Source organism: Doryrhamphus excisus, unplaced genomic scaffold, assembly GCF_037039965.1.
Source record: "Doryrhamphus excisus strain RoL-2023G ecotype Guam unplaced genomic scaffold, RoL_Dexc_Guam_v1.1 HiC_scaffold_24, whole genome shotgun sequence".
NCBI lineage: Eukaryota > Metazoa > Chordata > Actinopteri > Syngnathiformes > Syngnathidae > Doryrhamphus > Doryrhamphus excisus.
In genome coordinates, this window is record NW_027621862.1 from 1,466,383 (window position 1) to 1,484,991 (window position 18,609).

General features: G+C 44.6%; 1 protein-coding gene and 1 long non-coding RNA gene across 2 annotated transcripts in view; one reads left to right on the top strand and one right to left on the bottom strand.

Annotated features, from left to right (window-relative positions):
* LOC131109877 (uncharacterized) overlaps positions 1–17,782 on the bottom strand; it is a 127,036-nt gene extending 109,254 nt beyond the window's left edge. The window contains exon 1 of the long non-coding RNA XR_013625764.1: positions 17,694–17,782. This is a non-coding gene — a long non-coding RNA (uncharacterized LOC131109877). The remainder of the gene's footprint in view (positions 1–17,693) is intronic.
* LOC131109869 (zinc finger protein 503-like) lies at positions 13,665–16,040 on the top strand. Its single transcript, XM_058062320.2, has 2 exons — positions 13,665–14,300; positions 14,457–16,040. The coding sequence occupies exons 1-2, from the start codon at positions 14,052–14,054 to the stop codon at positions 15,882–15,884; spliced, it is 1,677 nt and encodes a 558-aa protein (XP_057918303.2). The 5' UTR covers positions 13,665–14,051; the 3' UTR covers positions 15,885–16,040.
* Positions 17,783–18,609: the final 827 nt, after the last annotated feature.

The window sequence follows — 18,609 nt, forward strand, 5'->3', positions numbered from 1 at the left end:
GCTAGCGTTCCAGTCAGATATCCCGGTCGTAGTCCGCATATCGATGAGGCCTGTTTCGCATAACGTGTAGCATCAGTGACGCATTGACCAGCACTCCGCATCCGAAGCCACATCATGCAGTAACATCCGAGCAGGAAAACTGCTCGGAAAACTGGAAAACAAATATATTCCTTTGCGTGACAGAGCCATTCGTCTCCAGCGGCGAGCGTATCGACCATTAGCGGACGGCTAGCCGAAGCCCCGGCGTGCTTGTTAGGGCAAGAACCGCCGGCCCAGATGCCCGAGATGCAAACCTGTGAAGGGAAGATTGATTCCCGCTGTCATCCTTTTCCTTTGACAGGAGTTATAAATCTGATTTAGACGTCGAGCCGAGCCGAGCCGGTTGGATGTTAAGGTTTCAAAAAGACTAAGTCGTGACTTAGTACGCCCTGCTGCATGCAGGTCAAAAGTTCCTGTGTGTGCGTAGCTTGATGCTGTGCAACTTCCATATCTTAAAATGGCGGCAAGGGTGTCAAAGGAGCTATTTACAGCTGGATGGATGGGAACAGGCGATATGGGGGGGGGGGGGGGGGCATCCTGTGACCATCTGCACGGGAGTCACGCTTGTTACTGGAGTGGGCCACAGATGCTCGGGTACAACACCGGCTCCTCTATGCAGACATTTGGACGCGTGACAAGATGTTAGCGCCACGCTTCAAGGAATGTCAAAGCAGATTCCATATTGTGCAGGTTTATTTATCCTTAAAAAAAATTAATAAATAAAGTCTCGCTCCTTATTGCGGCATTAACGTCACATTTACCTTTTTCCTGTGGCACTCCGACTATTCTACGCATGACAAAACTGGTTAAAGACGCTTAATTTGGGGATAAAGTGTCACAGGGTGTTAAACGGCGGCATGTCGGTCATGAATCACCCAACTTTCCTTAACTCGGCTGTACTGCTCTACTCGGAATCAAAGGCATTCTCTGGATCCCAACGTTCAATGGAGTCATTGTTGGGAGTCAGTTGAAAGAACGCCGACAACAGTGTAAACATTCACTACATATGATAGGCCGACCCTTATGACTTTCGCTTTTCCGATTTCAGGCTTTTATGGAAAATTTGATTTCAAGTGAAAACCGTGTCGGACTGAATTATCGGAGAAAGCTGCTTTAGAGTTCAGGAAGGAACAGGAGCCCACTGTGGGTTGTTGTTACTATTGGTTTATGTCACAACTACGGTTTAGTACTCGGGTCTTGATGAAGACTTGGTCTAAGTCAAGGATGTCCAAATTAGCGTTTTAACGATGCTCAATCTAATGCAATATAGATTCATATTTCATCATCTATATGAGCTTAAAAACATGCTAGGTTAATTAGCGACTCCAAATTGTCCATAGGTATGAATGTGAGTGTGAATGGTTGTTTGTCTATATGTGCCCTGGGATTGGCTGGCCACCAGTCCAGGGTGTACCCTGCGTTTCGAATTGAAGACAGCTGGGATAGGCTCCAGCACCCCTTGCGACTCTGGAGAAAATGAATGAATAATTTAATGTCATTAATAATAATAATAATAATTACTTGTAATTATTTAATAATTATTAATTATTATTATGTTAATTTATTATATATTTATTAATTACATTATTAATGATTTTTTTCTAATTGTGGATTAGATGAACAGTCCAAATAGTTTAGTAAGAGTTAAAAATTATTAGTAATTTTTTTTAAAGTACAGAAAGTTTTATCGGTAAGTGGACATTTTTTTGACTCATGACTGAAGTAAGCGATAAAATATTGCAGTACAGCGCAGGCGCTAGTACAAATACACAATCAGGTTTGATACCCCGCTAAGAGGGTGTGTTCTCGTCAAAGCTTTTTTTTGAACGTTATTTCCACACAACGGGACCACCAGCACTGCCGCTGAACTCAAGCTGGTGTTTGTCGGGAGGGGAGGGGGGGCAGGCGCACCCCCACCCCACCTCACCCCGCACCCACCACACCCCATCACTCACACAACCCTCCTCCTCCCGACCATCACATGCATCGCGGCCACCGCCCTCCGCTGCCTCCTCAACAAAAGATGCTTTGAGGTCACGCTCGTTTCTTCTTTGAGCCTACCGCAGCGTGGCGGCTCGTTCGGGAACAAGGACGACTTAAAAGGAGGATGATCATAAGAGAAAACACATGCTATTATGCGCCAATAAATTAGCTGGGGCGGAATAAAGTGTAACATCGTCAGTGATTCGCCACGGTGGTGAAATTACTTACTTTGGGGGGGGAATTGGACTTTCCTCATCAAAAAGGGTAATGGTCCTCGCTCATGATAATATGCTTGAGCTTTAAGCCGCACCTCTTTTTTTTTTTTTTTTTTTTTTTTACTCTCTCGCTCTTTATTCGTTGCCCCGAGAATCCTCCGTGGGGGTTTTAAAACTTCAAACGGAGGCTCATGAAAAAGTCAGGAGGTGTCAGACATGTGTTCCCCCGTCTCACCTCCAACCCCGCTGGCGTGCCAACACCAAAGGCCAGAATTGATTTTGTGTGAAGCCGGGGCGTATTGCACACGCAACCCCCGCCCCCCCCTACCACCCTGCTCATCGGGGATCACCTGGCAAAACCGCTCCACCCCGCCGCCTGTGGCTGTGATGCCGCGCTAGCGACCGGGTAACCCGAGGGACACCAAACTCGGAGCTCATTGTTCATCTTCTTCGTTTTGCACGACGCCGTTCCAACGCCGGATCTTCTACATCTGAATGACGTTAAACTGACGCGGTTATACGCTACACCTAATTCCACACGGATGATCCTTGTGTATGAGCTAATAAAGTCAGGTTTATAGAAGATCCGGGACAGCTTATCTTACGGGGAAGAGCACCGTCCTGAGACTAAAGGAGGTTTAAAGTTAGCACAGCTGTACATTATAAACAACAACCACAAAAAAAAAAAAAAACGCGCTTGGGAAAAAAGGTCATGCCAAAGCCAACGGAGATGTTAAGTCTGGAGGTGGCTTTGTCAGACGATCCGCTTTAAATTAAACATTCCTTCCTGTTTATCCGCGCGGGTTCATGCGGAAAAGCTAACGGTAAATATTAAATATGGCATTTACACTTTGGGAGAACTTTTTTCGGAAACAGAAGACTTTAAGATTGCAAAAGACGACATCCTCACATCAGTCAAGCCAAATTAGTATTGGAGAGACTGAACATGGTCAAAGCTGGTAAATACATTTAATAACTGCTCTGACCATTTTTTGTGGAGTTACTATATATGCATAAATGCCAAAAATGGTCCTAAGTCGCAATGTTGAAAAATCCTTCAAAAAAATTCCTGAATCCAGACAGTGATCCGTATGACCCCCATTTTTTCCATATCCGATTCCCAACAATTCGTAAAAATTTCATTCAAATCCATTCGGAACTTTCTGGGTTATTTTGAACACAAATGATAACTGATAAATGCCGGGTAAAAACAGAACCTATCCTAAACTTATACACAATATTTTTTTCTCAAAATTTTTTTTAGGGTTTTTAGGTCTCGTTCAAACAAGGGGGCCCTTAGGTGATCAGGAAGGGCATTCCCCAGCCTTGGAGAAGGCCCCTTTGCCCATGGTGATGGGCTTGGTTCTGGGGATTGAAGTGTGTTTTTGGTTGCATAAGGGAGTCTGCTGGGATAGGCTCCAGCACCCCAGCGACACTCATGAAAATGAATGAATGAATGAATGAATGAATAAAAATGGCTGCTGGAATATAAATACATACATATACTGCATATGAAGAGCTTGCAACCAAAAGGCGCTAAATCCATTTTGACTGATTTCGAGAAAATCAATGATTTTTAATTACGCCCATATCAATCTATTTGGTCATTAAGTCTATATTGCAAATGAAAGAGCTATCAATATAGGTCATAAAAATGCATGCTATAAAAATCCTGCACACACCATGTATTTTTTATTTTTTTTTATTAATTTTTTTTCGGATTTAGCGCCTTTTGGCTGAAATGATGGATTTAGCGCCTTTTGGCTGAAATAAATTTAACAAAATTTTTCACATTTTTTTTCATATTTTTAAAAATGATTTCAAGGCCAAAATATGTGATTTGGATACACATGACAGAGGTCTATTAAACATTTTGGATTTAGCGCCTTTTGGTTGCAAGCTCTTCATATATAGCTACAGTACTACAGTAAGAGTACTGTGCCGCATCAACCAGACAATACAATACCAATGTATGATGCAGAATATTAACCAACTACTATGCGAGCTCAAAAGACTCAGTAAGTGGTATATGAAAGTGAGTGTGAATGGTTGTTTGTCTATATGTGCCCTGTGATTGGCTGGCCACCAGTCCAGGGTTTACCCCGCCTCTCGCCCAAAGACAGCTGGGATAGGCTCCAGCACCCCCGTGAGGATAATGTAGAAAATGAATGAATAAATAAGGTCAACTATTGTCCATTAAGGCAGAGATTTTATCTTTTTGTCTTTTACTTCCATGTCGTCACTGTCCGATGTCGACATACTGAAGTTTTTACCTAATTTCGCTGCCAAAAATACTTCAAAATTGTCACCAAATCGGAATAGATAGTATAAATCCAGGCCCAGTCAAGTTCCTTTGTTTAGGAGTTGCTAATCGGAAGTAAATGTTGGCTTTACTGCATCCACATGCAAGTAGTTTGCATCCAATCATAACAGTAACGACTGACTAGTAAACATCCTGTCAAGAAACTCATGTTTAATGATGTAAACATTGTTTTTAATGGCCTGTGAACGGGTTTGACAATCCTTTCATTCTGACCTACAAATGCAATTTATGTCACTCTGCAAGGCTGTTATATTCGTCGGCATAAAAGTACTTCCAAACAGGACAGCACAGGCGTAGACAAAAAGCGAATGGCGTGAAAGCAAGCTTTTTTTTTAAAGAGTCTGGCATGTGTGTATGAGACATGGCTCCGTGTCAAAGCTCTCCTTCTAATAGACAGCCACAAAGCTTGAAAGGCCATAAATCAGCAGGACTATAGAAAGCCATTAGTCCGGGGATACAAAATAAAAAAGCGGTAATGGTCTCATAAAGCCTCGCGACACCGCAGCAGACATTCTGATTCTGTCTATTAAAAGGCTGCAACGGAGCCCTCGGATGAGCGCAAATAAGGAAGCCATTTTTCTTTTTGTGCAATTGTTGCCTGGGGTCTCGTGCTCATGATCAATGTACAGCGAGACAGCGGCGGGCCGAGGGCTATTTATTTACACCCGTCCCCCAGCTGAGCGGGCGGGGGGGGGGATGAGAGGGAGAGATGGTTGTGATTATGAAGTGGTTCTATTGAGCTACATATTACAGCCACCTCATTGATTTACGGTGAGACGTTTATAAATGCCAGATGTGCTCAGAGAGGCTGGTTAGCGTATCAAAATCGTGAACAAATGCGATCTGATCCCCGAAAACCTGCGGTTAAATTGTCATAACAAGGCACAGTTCATGGACGTGGCATATAAATCAAAGTTAGCGTTAGCTTTAGCAAAAATAGATGGGGCTGAAAAAAATAAAATGTTAAGATTTCTCTGGAATTGTGTGGAAATTATTGCGTGTATTATACACGCATCGCTTATTACTGTGCATTAAAACACGAGAAAACAAGTTAATATGAGCTAGCTAACAATGCACGTCATTGGGTCAAAAATAGATGGGGTTGAAAAATCAAATGTTAAGATTTCTGTGGAATTGTGTGGAAATTATTGCGTGTATTATACACGCATCGCTTATTACTGTGCATTAAAACACAAGAAAACAAGTTAATATGAGCTAGCTAACAATGCACGTCATTGGGGCAAAAATAGATGGGGTTGAAAAAATCAAATGTTACGATTTCTGTTGAATTGTGTGGAAATTATTGCGTGTATTATACACTCGTCGCTTATTACTGTGCATTAAAACACGAGAAAACAAGTTAATATGAGCTAGCTAACAATGCACGTCATTGGGGCAAAAATAGATGGGGTTGAAAAAATCAAATGTTAAGATTTCTGCGGAATTGTGTGGAAATTATTGCGTGTATTATACACTTGTCGCTTATTACGCTGCATTAAAACATGAGAAAACAGGTTAATATGAGCTAGCTAACAATGCACGTCATTGGGTCAAAAATAGATGGGGTTGAAAAAATCAAATGTTAAGATTTCTGTTGAATTGTGTGGAAATTATTGCGTGTATTATACACTCGTCGCTTATTACTGTGCATTAAAACACAAGAAAACAAGTTAATATGAGCTAGCTAACAATGCACGTCATTGGGGCAAAAATAGATGGGGTTGAAAAAATCAAATGTTAAGATTTCTGCTGAATTGTGTAGAAATTATTGTGTGTATTATACACTTGTCGCTTATTACGGTGCATTAAAACACGAGAAAACTAGTTAATATGAGCTAGCTAACAATGCACGTCATTGGGATACACCTATTTTCATTATGAAGCCCTCTAACAATGCTGCGTTTGCGTTTGATATCCATGCTGTGATCATACATTATCATGTACACCGATGATAACATGTAATAATTGCAGTATTTTGTCGTTTTATAACAGTTTAAAACACCACCGAAACAGCGTATTGATACAAACTAACTAATTGACATGCCGTCAGCGTCATTCACAGACTGAAGAGCAAATACCTAGCTTTCAATTTCACAACAAAAACAACAAGATTCTGGTTTGCCGTCAGGAAAAGATGATTTAATCTTGCTAATATTTTATAATCGGGGCAAAATTTCAGGGAAGAGGAACAAAGAACAACAAAGTAAGAGGCCAAAAACGGGGAACGGGAGGAGTGTGTCGGACTGGCGATGCAATGTATACAAATGGAATACTACATATAACTTGTTTTCAGTATTTTTGGACTAATAGATAGTAATAAAAAAAAAATTAAAAAATGTTTGCAAATGTTCTAACAGCGATACTGTAAAAAAATGGTAAAACTAACCCATACAAAAACGTGATAAATTATGCAATTATTGCGATACCATACAGTGATACGAATCAATGCTTGATTGGCTGATCGTTGACTAACCGATTAACGGAACTGAGGCAGATCATCGCCGGAAAACCACCATTTAATATGAATTTACATCAAATGTAATCACGTGCTCATCTCTTATTGCTACCTAGCCGTGTGTGGCTAACTCGAGAACCACAAGACATGCCAAGCGTTTAATTATGTCTGCTGTTACATAATATTACATCAGTAAATTAGCCTCACGGGAGCAAAGAGGGGATTTGATGAACAGCTCTATTTCTGTTCATCGCCTGATGATTAAGTGCGAGTCGACTCTCGCGCTTTTTTTTTTCCCCACTCAGACAGGTAAGAAAGTCTCCGGAGTGACATTCCAACAGGCAGCGCCTAACTTACAGTGAGATTGAACCCGCCCGGAGACAATGACAAGGCTCCTCTCTGTCGGATGTCACATCCAATTTCCAGCCCGAGACTGCCATGCGCCTCTGGCTCCTGCCAATAATAGCTCATCAAAACAACACGGCCCTTTTTTTTTTTTTTTGGGCACCGAAATAAAAAGGCGGGGCCCGTCCGCGGCCGTGCCACTCACTTGTCAATTAAGAGTCCTGTCCGCGTTGACACTTGCGACTTGAAAGAAAAACAGGCGAGAACGTGATGAATCCGAGCCGACAAGACGGGCTGCGACGGCAGAACCCATAATGCGCTTGAGATATGGATAATAACTGACATCGCTGGCAGGTTTTATGAAGTTTTATTTCATTTGTCAGGGCTTCTTTCGCTTTGTCTCGGAGCTCAATCTCTCGGAGTCGTCGAGGGGTGCGAGAACGGGAATCGTGAATCCGACTCGTTTCATGGTAAAATTGCTTGTAAAGGAAGCGAAACTAACCTGATTCGAGACCGCGTGACCTAATGGGAAAACAGTCGGGCGAAAATCGCAAACGACAAGAGAAATAGCCATCAAGCTCGGTATTTGATCGCTTAAGTCGACAAATGGAGCGGTAAGTGTCGAAGGCTGTCTCGCGCGCTCGCCTCCGACCGACCGCGTGACGCTAATTCCCCCAACTCAACCACCAACCCCCTCCCACCGCCGGTCCTTAATCCCGGCTGGGAAATGTGACAAGATCATTCTTTACCCGCTTTACGCTAAATAATCTGCCCATCAAAAGGAAGCTCATCCCGGCGCTGGCGTTGTCAAAACACGCTACCTGTACATTTTCACTCCCCCCCCCCCGGATTAGCCCCCAGAAATTAAATCTAGACAAGTAAACGTGAGGATTACAGAATCCGGCACGGGTGGCGTGTTTGCGAACGATTACGTAATCATTCGATCAATAAAACGGCATCGCTAACACCCTAAATTCACAATTTCCGGCAAAGTTATTACCTAAGTAATATGGCTGTCAGAATGAATCGAAGCGTGAGTTGCGGCGCTAACGAGGCGAGTTAGGTGAAGCTAACGCCTCCGTACAGGCGCCGTCAAACTCACCTGCCTTCGTACGGTGAGTGGCCGACAGCGCTTAATCTTTTCCTGACCAGCTTTAACTAATCGGGGCGACAAAGTGAGAAAAAGCGCCTTCAACCGCCGCCGCCATTTTGCCTGCACCTCGACTCTTACCCGAACTCTTCCGCCCGTCAAACGCGTCAAGATGTAAGTCTTCGGAAACGGTCGTGGTAATACTTCCAGACAAGTTCTCATTCCGTGCCAGTTTTCTTGTGGGGGCCTTGTAAAGCCGCCCCCCTTGTAAAGCCGCCCCCACCTTTCCTCGTGGCCTATTTTCTTGTCATATTTCCTTGAAGGACGACTTGACTCGACGTCTAATTCCCTGCACTTTAAAGACGAAGCGCATTCAAGGTGCATTACCGCGCTATCGAGGTGATGGGAGCAATTTGGAGCTGTCATTCAGTCATGGAAATATCGGGAGAGACTCCCGGTGTCTCCCGCAAGCCGTCAAAAAGGCCTCTTGTGAAGTTGGCGGAGAGCGTAATCGGGATCTTATTCACTCGACGCCATTTACTTGTCAACGCGCCACTCTCTCTTTGCCGCTGGATGGTAGATCATAATGAGATCACGGTATAATATCGCCAGATTTAGAGCTATTCAAATGAAAAGGTCAAATTGTGGCAGAGCGGGGAGAAGGATGTACATAAAAGAGCCCCCCGTATAAGGGATCTCGGGCTTAGTATAAAATGGCAGCCCTCGCCACACAGACCGGCAGTTAGTTAAGGCCGTTAATTTCCCCGTAGACGCGCCACTGCGGGGCGACACACTGGGGCTGTACTTAACCATTATTAATGTGACAGGCCTTGGCGTAAGGCAAATCAATTAAACAAGAGCAATCAGCGGCGTCTGGAATGGCGGGGGCCTTTTAAGGCTGTTTTCATGTGACAAGAGGGCCGCGTGATGCGGGGCACCGCTGCCCCGACCTGACAGGGGCATGAGAGCGGTATGAAACAATAGCACCTTCTAGCCATCATCTCCCCTTTTTACCTGTCACATCCACTCGGAGTATCTCGGCGCTGACGGGGCACGCCCCGCGCTGGCTGGCTGGCTGGCTACGGCATGAGAAAGGCTGCAGTGGTTACGCAGCGGATGTGTTTTTTTTTTTTTTTCCCGAAAAAATGACATATGCGACTTGACCATTTACTACAAGCATTCTGGGACGTTTTATGTAAAGAGAAGACTAAAAAAAAGTGTCATGTGACTGTTTTTCACCTTTTCTTATTGATTATAGATTGGACCAAAAAGCAAACAAAGCCACATCAACTGTCCATCATCCATCATCCATCATCTGAGGACCAAACAGCAGTACCTCCCAAGGTACTATCAACTATCCAAAAGACGCCAAAAAGGCAAAACAGATCACCGAAAAAGTCCAGTTTATTGTTTTGGATAACAAACTCATCGCATGTGTATTGTAGCTAGTCGCTAGCAAGCTAGTAGCTAGCTTATATAGTCTGGCGAGGTGTCATTACACCAGTATTATAGTTCTTTGGTGTAAAAATAGCCATGTTTTTACTCTCTGAATGACTTTTCCAAAAACAATAATATACATAAAAAGGAATATTCCAATCTCTGGTCTATAATTCCACAGAAATCTTAAGGTATCTATTTTTGCTACAAGGCTAAAGCTAAGTGTTGATGCATGATCACAGCATGGATATCAAACCATGTAATATATTTTTTTCCATAGTCAATGACTGCATTGTTAGCCAGCTCATATTAACTTGTTTTCTTGTGTTATAATGCACAGAAAAGGGAAAAAAATATATGATATTTCACATAAGGATTGTGAATGATCGGTGTATTGCAGCTAGTCGCTAACAAGCTAGTAGCTAGCTTATGTAGTCTGGCGAGGTGTCATTACACGAGTATTATAGTTCTTTGGTGTAAAAATACTCTTTCCGAATGACTTTTCCAAAAACAATGTATACATGGAAAGGAATATTCCAATCTCTGGTCTACATGCGCGGCTATAATCAAACAGAATAGTCAACGGGGCATGCCCAGTAAAAAGTAAACATCAACATCATGTGATACCGACTTTTTCTTTCACTTGTTTGAATAACTTAATTTGACTTTTGGATCAAAAACAAACTTTCCGCAGCAGTCCAGTGCCGATTGCTAGCCTCCATTTTTTAAAACTCGGGACATATTTTCTTTTTTAATAAAACTGGACTTGTGCATAAAGTATAGAAGGGTTTAGATTCTGTTCCACAGATGGAGGTAATGCGCATGAAAGCTGCTTGCCAACCGCCAATAAACAACAGAAGAAGAAGCACAATGACTACTTTCCGTTTGAGCGGGTACAAGATACTTCAATCGGATTGGGAAAAGGAATATTCCACCCCTGGGAATCCGATTATATATTCATTTGGATTGGCACTTTTCTTTCGGAATGAGGTGTATACAAAGGTTAAATGCAATTGGACTGTTTGGGTCCATGTATACGTGGCTATTGGGACATTAATAGCCGTTATTTTGGAGCCATTACGTCGAACATACAGTTGTCGTTTTTGTACACATTTTAAGAAGACTATGCTATTTAAAGTCGAGTTTATTACCGTCAAACAGCTAAAACAGCAATCCAAAAATAAAACCCAGGAAGCTTTAGTGAAACGTCCCAAACAGAGGTGTTTTTTTTTAAATTAGCGAGTCTTTGCGTTGGATTGCACGCTAACTTTTTAAATACATAGGTCGCTAGCAGAGACCACGATCATTTAGCTGATGTCCTACTTTTAAAAAGCTGCTGTATTGGCAACGGCTCGAGCCGATCCATAAACTTGTCCCGCGTTGGTGAAATACAACCAGGAGATTTCAGGCTCTCAGTTTAAAAGTAATGAATTATGACAGGACGGGGGGGGTGGAAAAATGTGCAGCCATTTAGGGACGAAGCCTAGAATTTGGTGTGTGCGCCTCGGCGGGCCATCCATCAGGGACACAATAAAAGAGTTTTTGGCTGACGGCAGGAATTTATGGTCGCCCTTCCCTGTCCTAATAAGTCAAGCGCCCGTGTCACCGGGCTGACAGGCCGTTGCCGAAAACAGCAGCCGCGTTATCAATCAAAAAACACTTGCATCTGTTTAACTTTCGCCTGATCAGCAGGACATTTATAGGCTATTGAGTAATAAGATAAGTGGGTCCGTTTTTGGAGAGGGTGGGGGGGTTGTCTTGGAAGATTTTAATGATTAATGGCGACCACAATGAAAAGACACTTTGCGTGGCGAAGAACTTAAATGTGTGCTTAATTTATTCCAGACAAAAACCTCAAACGGTTGAGTGGTTAGCATGCTAGCCACACAGTCAGGAAATCGGGATAATGGTTCACTGGCGAATCCAAATTGTCCATAGGTATGAATGAGAGTGTGAATGGTTGTTTGACTATATGTGCCCTGTGATTGGCTGGCCACCAGTCCAGGGTGTACCCCGCCTCTCGTTCAAAATCAGCTGGGTTAGGCTCCAGCATGTCCATGACGCTAGTATGTCTTCTATGGTACCATTGGCTTTATCATCTTGTTGACTCCTTGTACTGTAAAGTACTGTACTGTTACGGTACTTCAGAAAAAAGTACAAACAGTTACCTTGAAGCCCAGTAAATCACCTAATTGAGGTAATTCAATTTCAATTTACTATGCACCAATCAGAGACCGTCTTTGGTATGTTTCCGGATCACTATAGCTTGTTTCGGACCGATCATCCGGACTTGATCATTTGATGGCCTGTTTATTAGTCGGATCCGACTGACAACTATATGAATCGGACAAGTTTTTAAACTCCGCAAATCGCAATGCCCAATTATTTGGTTTAATTATAGCATGTATGAAGCTAGCATGTCATCTGACAACAGCTATCTTGCGATGTATTGCTATAAAACTGATAAAGACTGTACATAAGCTAATAACAACATACAGTATAACAACATTCATTTTGTACCGCTTGGAGTGCTGGAGCCTATCCCAGCTGTCTTCAGGCGGGAGTTACACCCAGGACTGGTGCCCAGCCAATCACAGGGCACATATAGACAAACAACCATTCACACTCACATTCATACCTATGGACAATTTGGAGTCGCTAATTAACCTAGCATGTTTTTTGGAATGTGGGAGGAAACCGGAGTACACAGAGATGGCCGAGGGTGGGATTGAACTGGGGGCCTCCAAGCTGTGAGGCCTACAGACTAACCACTTTTCCACCATGCAGCCCGATATAACAACATATAGAACCACTACTTGTTCCCATTCAAAGCATGCAGCAAAATATATTGATAAATGGCGTACGAGTGGTTAGCACACAGGTCTCACAGCTAGGAGACCCGAGTTCGATACCACCCTCGGCCATCTCTGTGTGGAGTTTGCATGTTCTCCGGTTTCCTCCCACATTCCAAAAACATGCTAGGTTAATTAGCGACTCCAAATTGTCCATAGGTATGAATGTGAGTGTGAATGGTTGTTTGTCTATATGTGCCCTGTGATTGGCTGGCCACCAGTCCAGGGTGTAAGACAGCTGGGATAGGATAGGCAGAAGAAAATAAATAAAGTTATGTTCAAAAGAAGAATGTTCCTTCTTGTTGCGTTTCCGAGTGAAACATGAACAAGAGTATCCTTTCGCCCCGGAAAGGAGTCCCGGGACCGAAGACTACCACACCTTGATTCTGACAACCAGCTGACTGGAACTAAAGTTGAGCCGTGTCTCCATGTTTGTCTTTCATTAAACAGATTTACAGGAAGATTACAGAGAAGGGGACAACGTGATAGATGGCTGAAAGGGAAAGACATGTCTTCTTCTACTACAGTACTACCACTAGACTCCATGTTGACCTGAATGTGACTGAGAAGAAGAAGAAGACAGCTGACAGCTAACTGGCAAGGAGGACAGGGAAGTGACAGATGCCAGGCTGCATCGGAGGGAGGAGGACGCACGTCAGTGGATGGATGGATGGAAGGAAGGATGATGTTCTGCAGCCGTGGGTTACTTCTTAATGACTCATGCTTACATCCGAAAAGACTCCTTTGTCTTCTCCGCTATGCTTTGTGGAGAAGACTTTTGTCAACATCTAAGAACGTGTTGACTCAAGCTAAAGTGATGTGCTGCGCATGCGCCATATTACTATTTTTTTTAAAAGGGAAAAATCCAAATTACAAGGCTGCAGATGTGAAATACACCCTCCGGTGGACGGAGGGCGTCATTTTCCTCTTTCACCTCGCATCAACTCGGCTGTGCTTTTTTGTGATTGGGGGCTGCGATCCACGGGAGGCGGAGTGATCCGCCACCTCCTCCTTCTCCTCCTCCTTCTCCTCATGCTGCTGTAATCCGAGTCTGCTTTCGGACCTGCGACCAACACTTGTCACAAGACGCCGAGGGGGTGAAGGCGTACGGAGGCTATCTCATCACGACACGCGTGGATTGTGCACGCCTTTTTTTTGCATGAGGATTGTACCTGATCGCTTTCCGGGCATGTTTGTTGCGCGTATGGGTTTAATGACGAGCTGAGTGTTTTTTTTTTGGAGCTTTTCGGGGAAAAAAAAACAAAAAAAAAACACACATGTATTTCTCCGCCCTTTCCACGACATTTGGGTCATGATCACATCGCCCACGGTGTCTTTCCTGAGAAATAGCACCAATCCAGCGTGGGAGAGCTGCATCTCCTCGGGGGGGAGAAGCGTCAGCCGTCAGTCCGCCTACAGCTCAGTCTCTCCCGCAGACCCGTCCCGTCAAGCCGGTCGCCTTCCCATTAAGGTCCTGAAAATGCTGACGGCCCGGGCAGGACACATTTTGCACCCGGAATACCTCCAGCCTCTACCGTCCACCCCCGTCAGCCCCATCGAAGTAAGGCAACTCGGCTTTTATCGGGCTCTGATGTTATTTATACTAGCCTTACAGCACAATCTTTTTATGTCATGGTGTCATGTTTACAATTCCAACACATATTATATATGATTTTTCATGTCAAAGTGTATTAATTTAATGTGTCCTATCTCCCAGTTGGATGCCAAGAAGAGTCCACTAGCACTTTTGGCCCAAACATGCTCCCAGATCGGAAAACCGGACCCCCCGGCCTCCTCCAAGCTCTCCTCGGTGGCCTCCAGCGGATCCAGCGACAAGGAGAGCAAGTCCGGCCCGCTGAAGATCAGCGACATCGGCGCCGAGGACAAGTCGAGCTTCAAGCCGTATTCCAAGTGCTCGGACAAGAAGGAGTCGAGCAGCGGCTTGAGTGGAGATAAGAACGGTTTCCGGGTGCCTAGCGCCACCTGCCAGCCGTTCACGCCCAGGACAGGCAGCCCGAGCTCCTGCGCCTCCGCCTCGCCGTTGCCGTGCGAGGGCAAGGCGGCGGACAAGGAGGACAAGAAGGAGTGCGATGGCAGTAAAAACGCTTCACCTGAAAGTAGCAGGACGCGTGGAATTACCCCCGATGGCAGCCAGGAGGCCACGACTGGCTCGAAGGCCGTCACGTCGGACTCCATAATTGTCACTTCCTCCTCGTCGTCGTCGGTGCTCGGCTCCGGATTGGTGGCCCCGGTTTCCCCGTACAAGCCCGGCCACACTGTTTTCCCGCTGCCCCCGGCTGGTATTTCATACCCCGGAAGCTTGGCAGGGGCTTACGCTGCTTATCCGCAGCCGTTCCTGCCTCCTGGAATGACCCTCGACCCCACCAAGTCCAGCAGCCAGCTTTTGAGCGCGCAGTTCGCCGCAGCCAACTCGCTGGGGTGCAGCAAAGCCGGGACGAGCCCCCTGGCCGGGTCGTCGCCGCCCTCCCTCATGTCCGCGAGCTTGTGCCGGGACCCTTACTGCCTCAGCTACCACTGCACCAGCCACATGTCCGCAGCGTCCGGCGCCAACTGCGCTCACGACTCTGCAGCAGCAGCAGCCGCCGCCAGTGCACTCAAATCCGGATACCCGCTCATGTACCCGGCTCACCCGCTTCACGGCGTGCACTCCTCGGCTCCGTCATTCGGCGGACACCCCTTGTATCCGTACGGCTTCGTGCTGCCAAACGACCCGCTGCCTCACATCTGCAACTGGGTATCGGCGAACGGACCGTGCGACAAGCGCTTCTCCACCTCCGAGGAGCTGCTCAGCCATCTGCGGACTCACACGGCCTTTGCCGGCTCGGAGAAGCTGCTCTCCGGCTACCCGGGCTCCTCGTCCCTGGCTAACGCCGCAGCAGCAGCCGCCATGGCTTGTCACATGCACATGCCTTCCAGCGGCAGCCCGGGCAGCCCCGGTACGCTGGGTCTCCGGGGCCCGCATCACCCTCTCGGACTTGGGAGCCGCTATCACCCGTACTCCAAGAGCCCCCTGCCCGCCCCCGGAGCCCCGGTGCCGGTGCCTGCTGCCACTGGACCCTATTACTCCCCTTACGCCTTGTATGGACAAAGACTGACCACAGCCTCGGCTTTGGGGTACCAATAGAGACTATTACAAATATATACATTTATAATAATAAAAAAAAAGATTTAGACCCAATGAGTTTTATATGTACCATGCAGGGACTGAATCCATGTGGGGATCAGTGTATTTATTTGAGATAGCTTCAAGCGTGACTAAAATAAAAAAAATATTATAATATAAAACTGTCAACAGCCTCAATGTGTATTATTTGGGAGATTAATGATGCCAAAGTGGAATGTGAAGCTATTTTAATTGTAGCAAGGCCTGCTGGGCTGTCTGCACTGTGATGGATGTGGAGGATCAATCAGCAGCTTCTTCACAAGCGTCATTGATTTATTGTGGGACCTGCAGCATGAAGCCTGTTTTTTAAACCCATGCAGCAAAAGCATGAATGGCTCTTAAATATTTATTTTTCGGGGGAAAAAAAACAAATGAGTTTTTTTCATTGCACCCAAATGCCTTTTAATTGTAATTAATTATATTAGATTGCGTTAAATGTGAGTAATGTAAACAAAATATTATGCACTTTTAAATATGAAATACAAAAAAAACGTGGCATGCACTGATGATGTCACACGTGTGCTAGCGTCAACGTTTCAGCTGCGGCGGCAGGAGGTCAAATCTTTTCGTTAAGCGTGACAAACGAGCTATAGTGATATCAACGAGCGGCTAAACAAAGATTCTCCAGCTGGGTGACATTGCTGTAATGAAGCCATCATGAAGGTACAGCAACAACAACACGCAGCCAGTAAGGCCTAACTGGTTTTCATCTGACCCCCCCCCCCCATTGCCGCCCCATCAGCTAAATCAAACGTCATTACGCATGCCTTCTGTACAAATCAGGCGGCTCACGTCGGCAATAAAAATCAGCATCACATGTGGTATTTGTCAAACAAAGTCATCTTTCATGCGGATTGCTCGTAAACAAGACAAGGCTGATGACACAATTCGACCTTGATATGATGTGACAGTCAACCTTGAAGTCTTCCACTCCTTTTCTGATAGGTGTCACTCATAATATTTGACTAGTATACACTTTTTTAATGTTATCCTACGACACAGTAAGACTCAACCTAACCTATTCAGTCAGAAATGTACATCACTTTTGCAAAAATGCTATTTTATCAATGAACCCATTCCTGCTTTGAGTAAACAATCCACTAAAATGGTGAAATCCATGTTCAATGACCTCAACATGAGGCATCCATGTGCAATGTAAACAAATCCTATACAAGAAAAGTGGTCTATTTTGTAAACAATAATATATAACATATTTCATTTATGGCTACTTTACAAGCTAAATAGGATGGTTAAGTTAAAATGTGTATTACTGTGGTTGTTTTGACCTAAACGTTGCTTTAATTCCAAAACAAAATGGAGATCATGACAAGGGAATTGAACTGTTGCGGGGTCAAGATGCAACCGTTCTAAAATCTTTATTTACCGTCCATGCAATGTGTGCAGATATGAGGAAAACTGAGCAAAACTGTGCAAGTTTGCAGCAAAATATTGTGTTTTTAAAATACAGTATCTAGCATGTTTGTGACTGAAATCATACTGTTATGGATAAAGTAGAGCTGATACAATTGATGATTAATCAATTATTCAATAATTTACAACTATTATCGTATTTGATTCGTCAATTTTTAATGAAAAAAATGTAAATATCCTTCAAGTTCAGCCTCTGAAATGTGAATTTTTTTTTGTACTTCCTTAGTCACCCAATGAAAATAAGACAAAACCACTATGAGCGCCAACACGGGAGGCAATGGAACCGAGAAAACCGAGAAAAACTGTTGAGTTTTGGAGGTTAAATTGTTAAATTCGTACCTTAGCCCATTGGTTCTCAATCTCAGGCGCGAGTGCTGTTGTTGGCACCGTGGGTTTCATCCGGTGGTACTGGGGTCGAGTAGATTTTCTTTTAAAATAAAAATAAAATAATATTAGAGACATGTATCTAAAATAATTGTATAATTGCTGAAACTGTATTCATGTTGAACGGTAAGCTAGCACTTTTACCGTTGCCTAATATCAAAATATCAGGATAATCGGCAGAATATTCGCTACGGCCCATAAGATGCCAGTTAAGTGTGCTGTACCGTACGTAGTGTCATATTTACATACCCACAAGGAAGACGCGCCATTTTGGAAGGAATTTCGCCGCGTCAGGACTCTGTCAACACACCAAGCAAAAAAAAAAAAAAAAGAGAAAAGAGCAACATTGAGTGGAGCGAAACAGTGAATTGAACAGTGGGTTCTTGTCTTTCAGCACCGCACAAAGCCTATAATTTACATACCACTGACAAGGGGCCATTTTTGAAGTCTGTCATGGGTGCCTTACTTTTTTTTGCCGGGGCCCCCCCCCTAAGCTACCCCGATCCCAAACGTCTTGCTCACCGCATTTTGTCGCCTCCTGCTCATTCGGGGTGATTAATGACTGTAAGCCTCATTGTGTGGAGGTGGTTAATTAACTGCAGGCTGACTAAAAACACTACACGAAAGCTGCCTCCGATAACCCTGACTCCCGACCCCCCCCCCTCCCCACACACACACACACACACACACTTTTTTCGTGGCATGTGGAAGCTCTTACTGACAAATTTGCGAAGAGGCAGACCAACGTTGACTAAGATGAATGGCCGCCGAGAACAGTAAACAGCCTCTAATTTAACAGTGTTTAAATGTACCACACGCTGGCATCGTGCCTCCCTGCTGTTCGTGCTCTTTCGTCAGGGGAGGGGGGACC

What these genes read in the sequence shown, in the direction of transcription:
- LOC131109869 (XM_058062320.2), top strand. Translation starts at nt 14,052, where the DNA reads ATGATCACATCGCCCACGGTGTCTTTCCTGAGAAATAGCACCAATCCA. An exon ending in CCCCCGTCAGCCCCATCGAA is followed by an intron (nt 14,301 to 14,456) that starts GTAAGGCAACTC and finishes CCTATCTCCCAG; the next exon opens with TTGGATGCCAAGAAGAGTCC.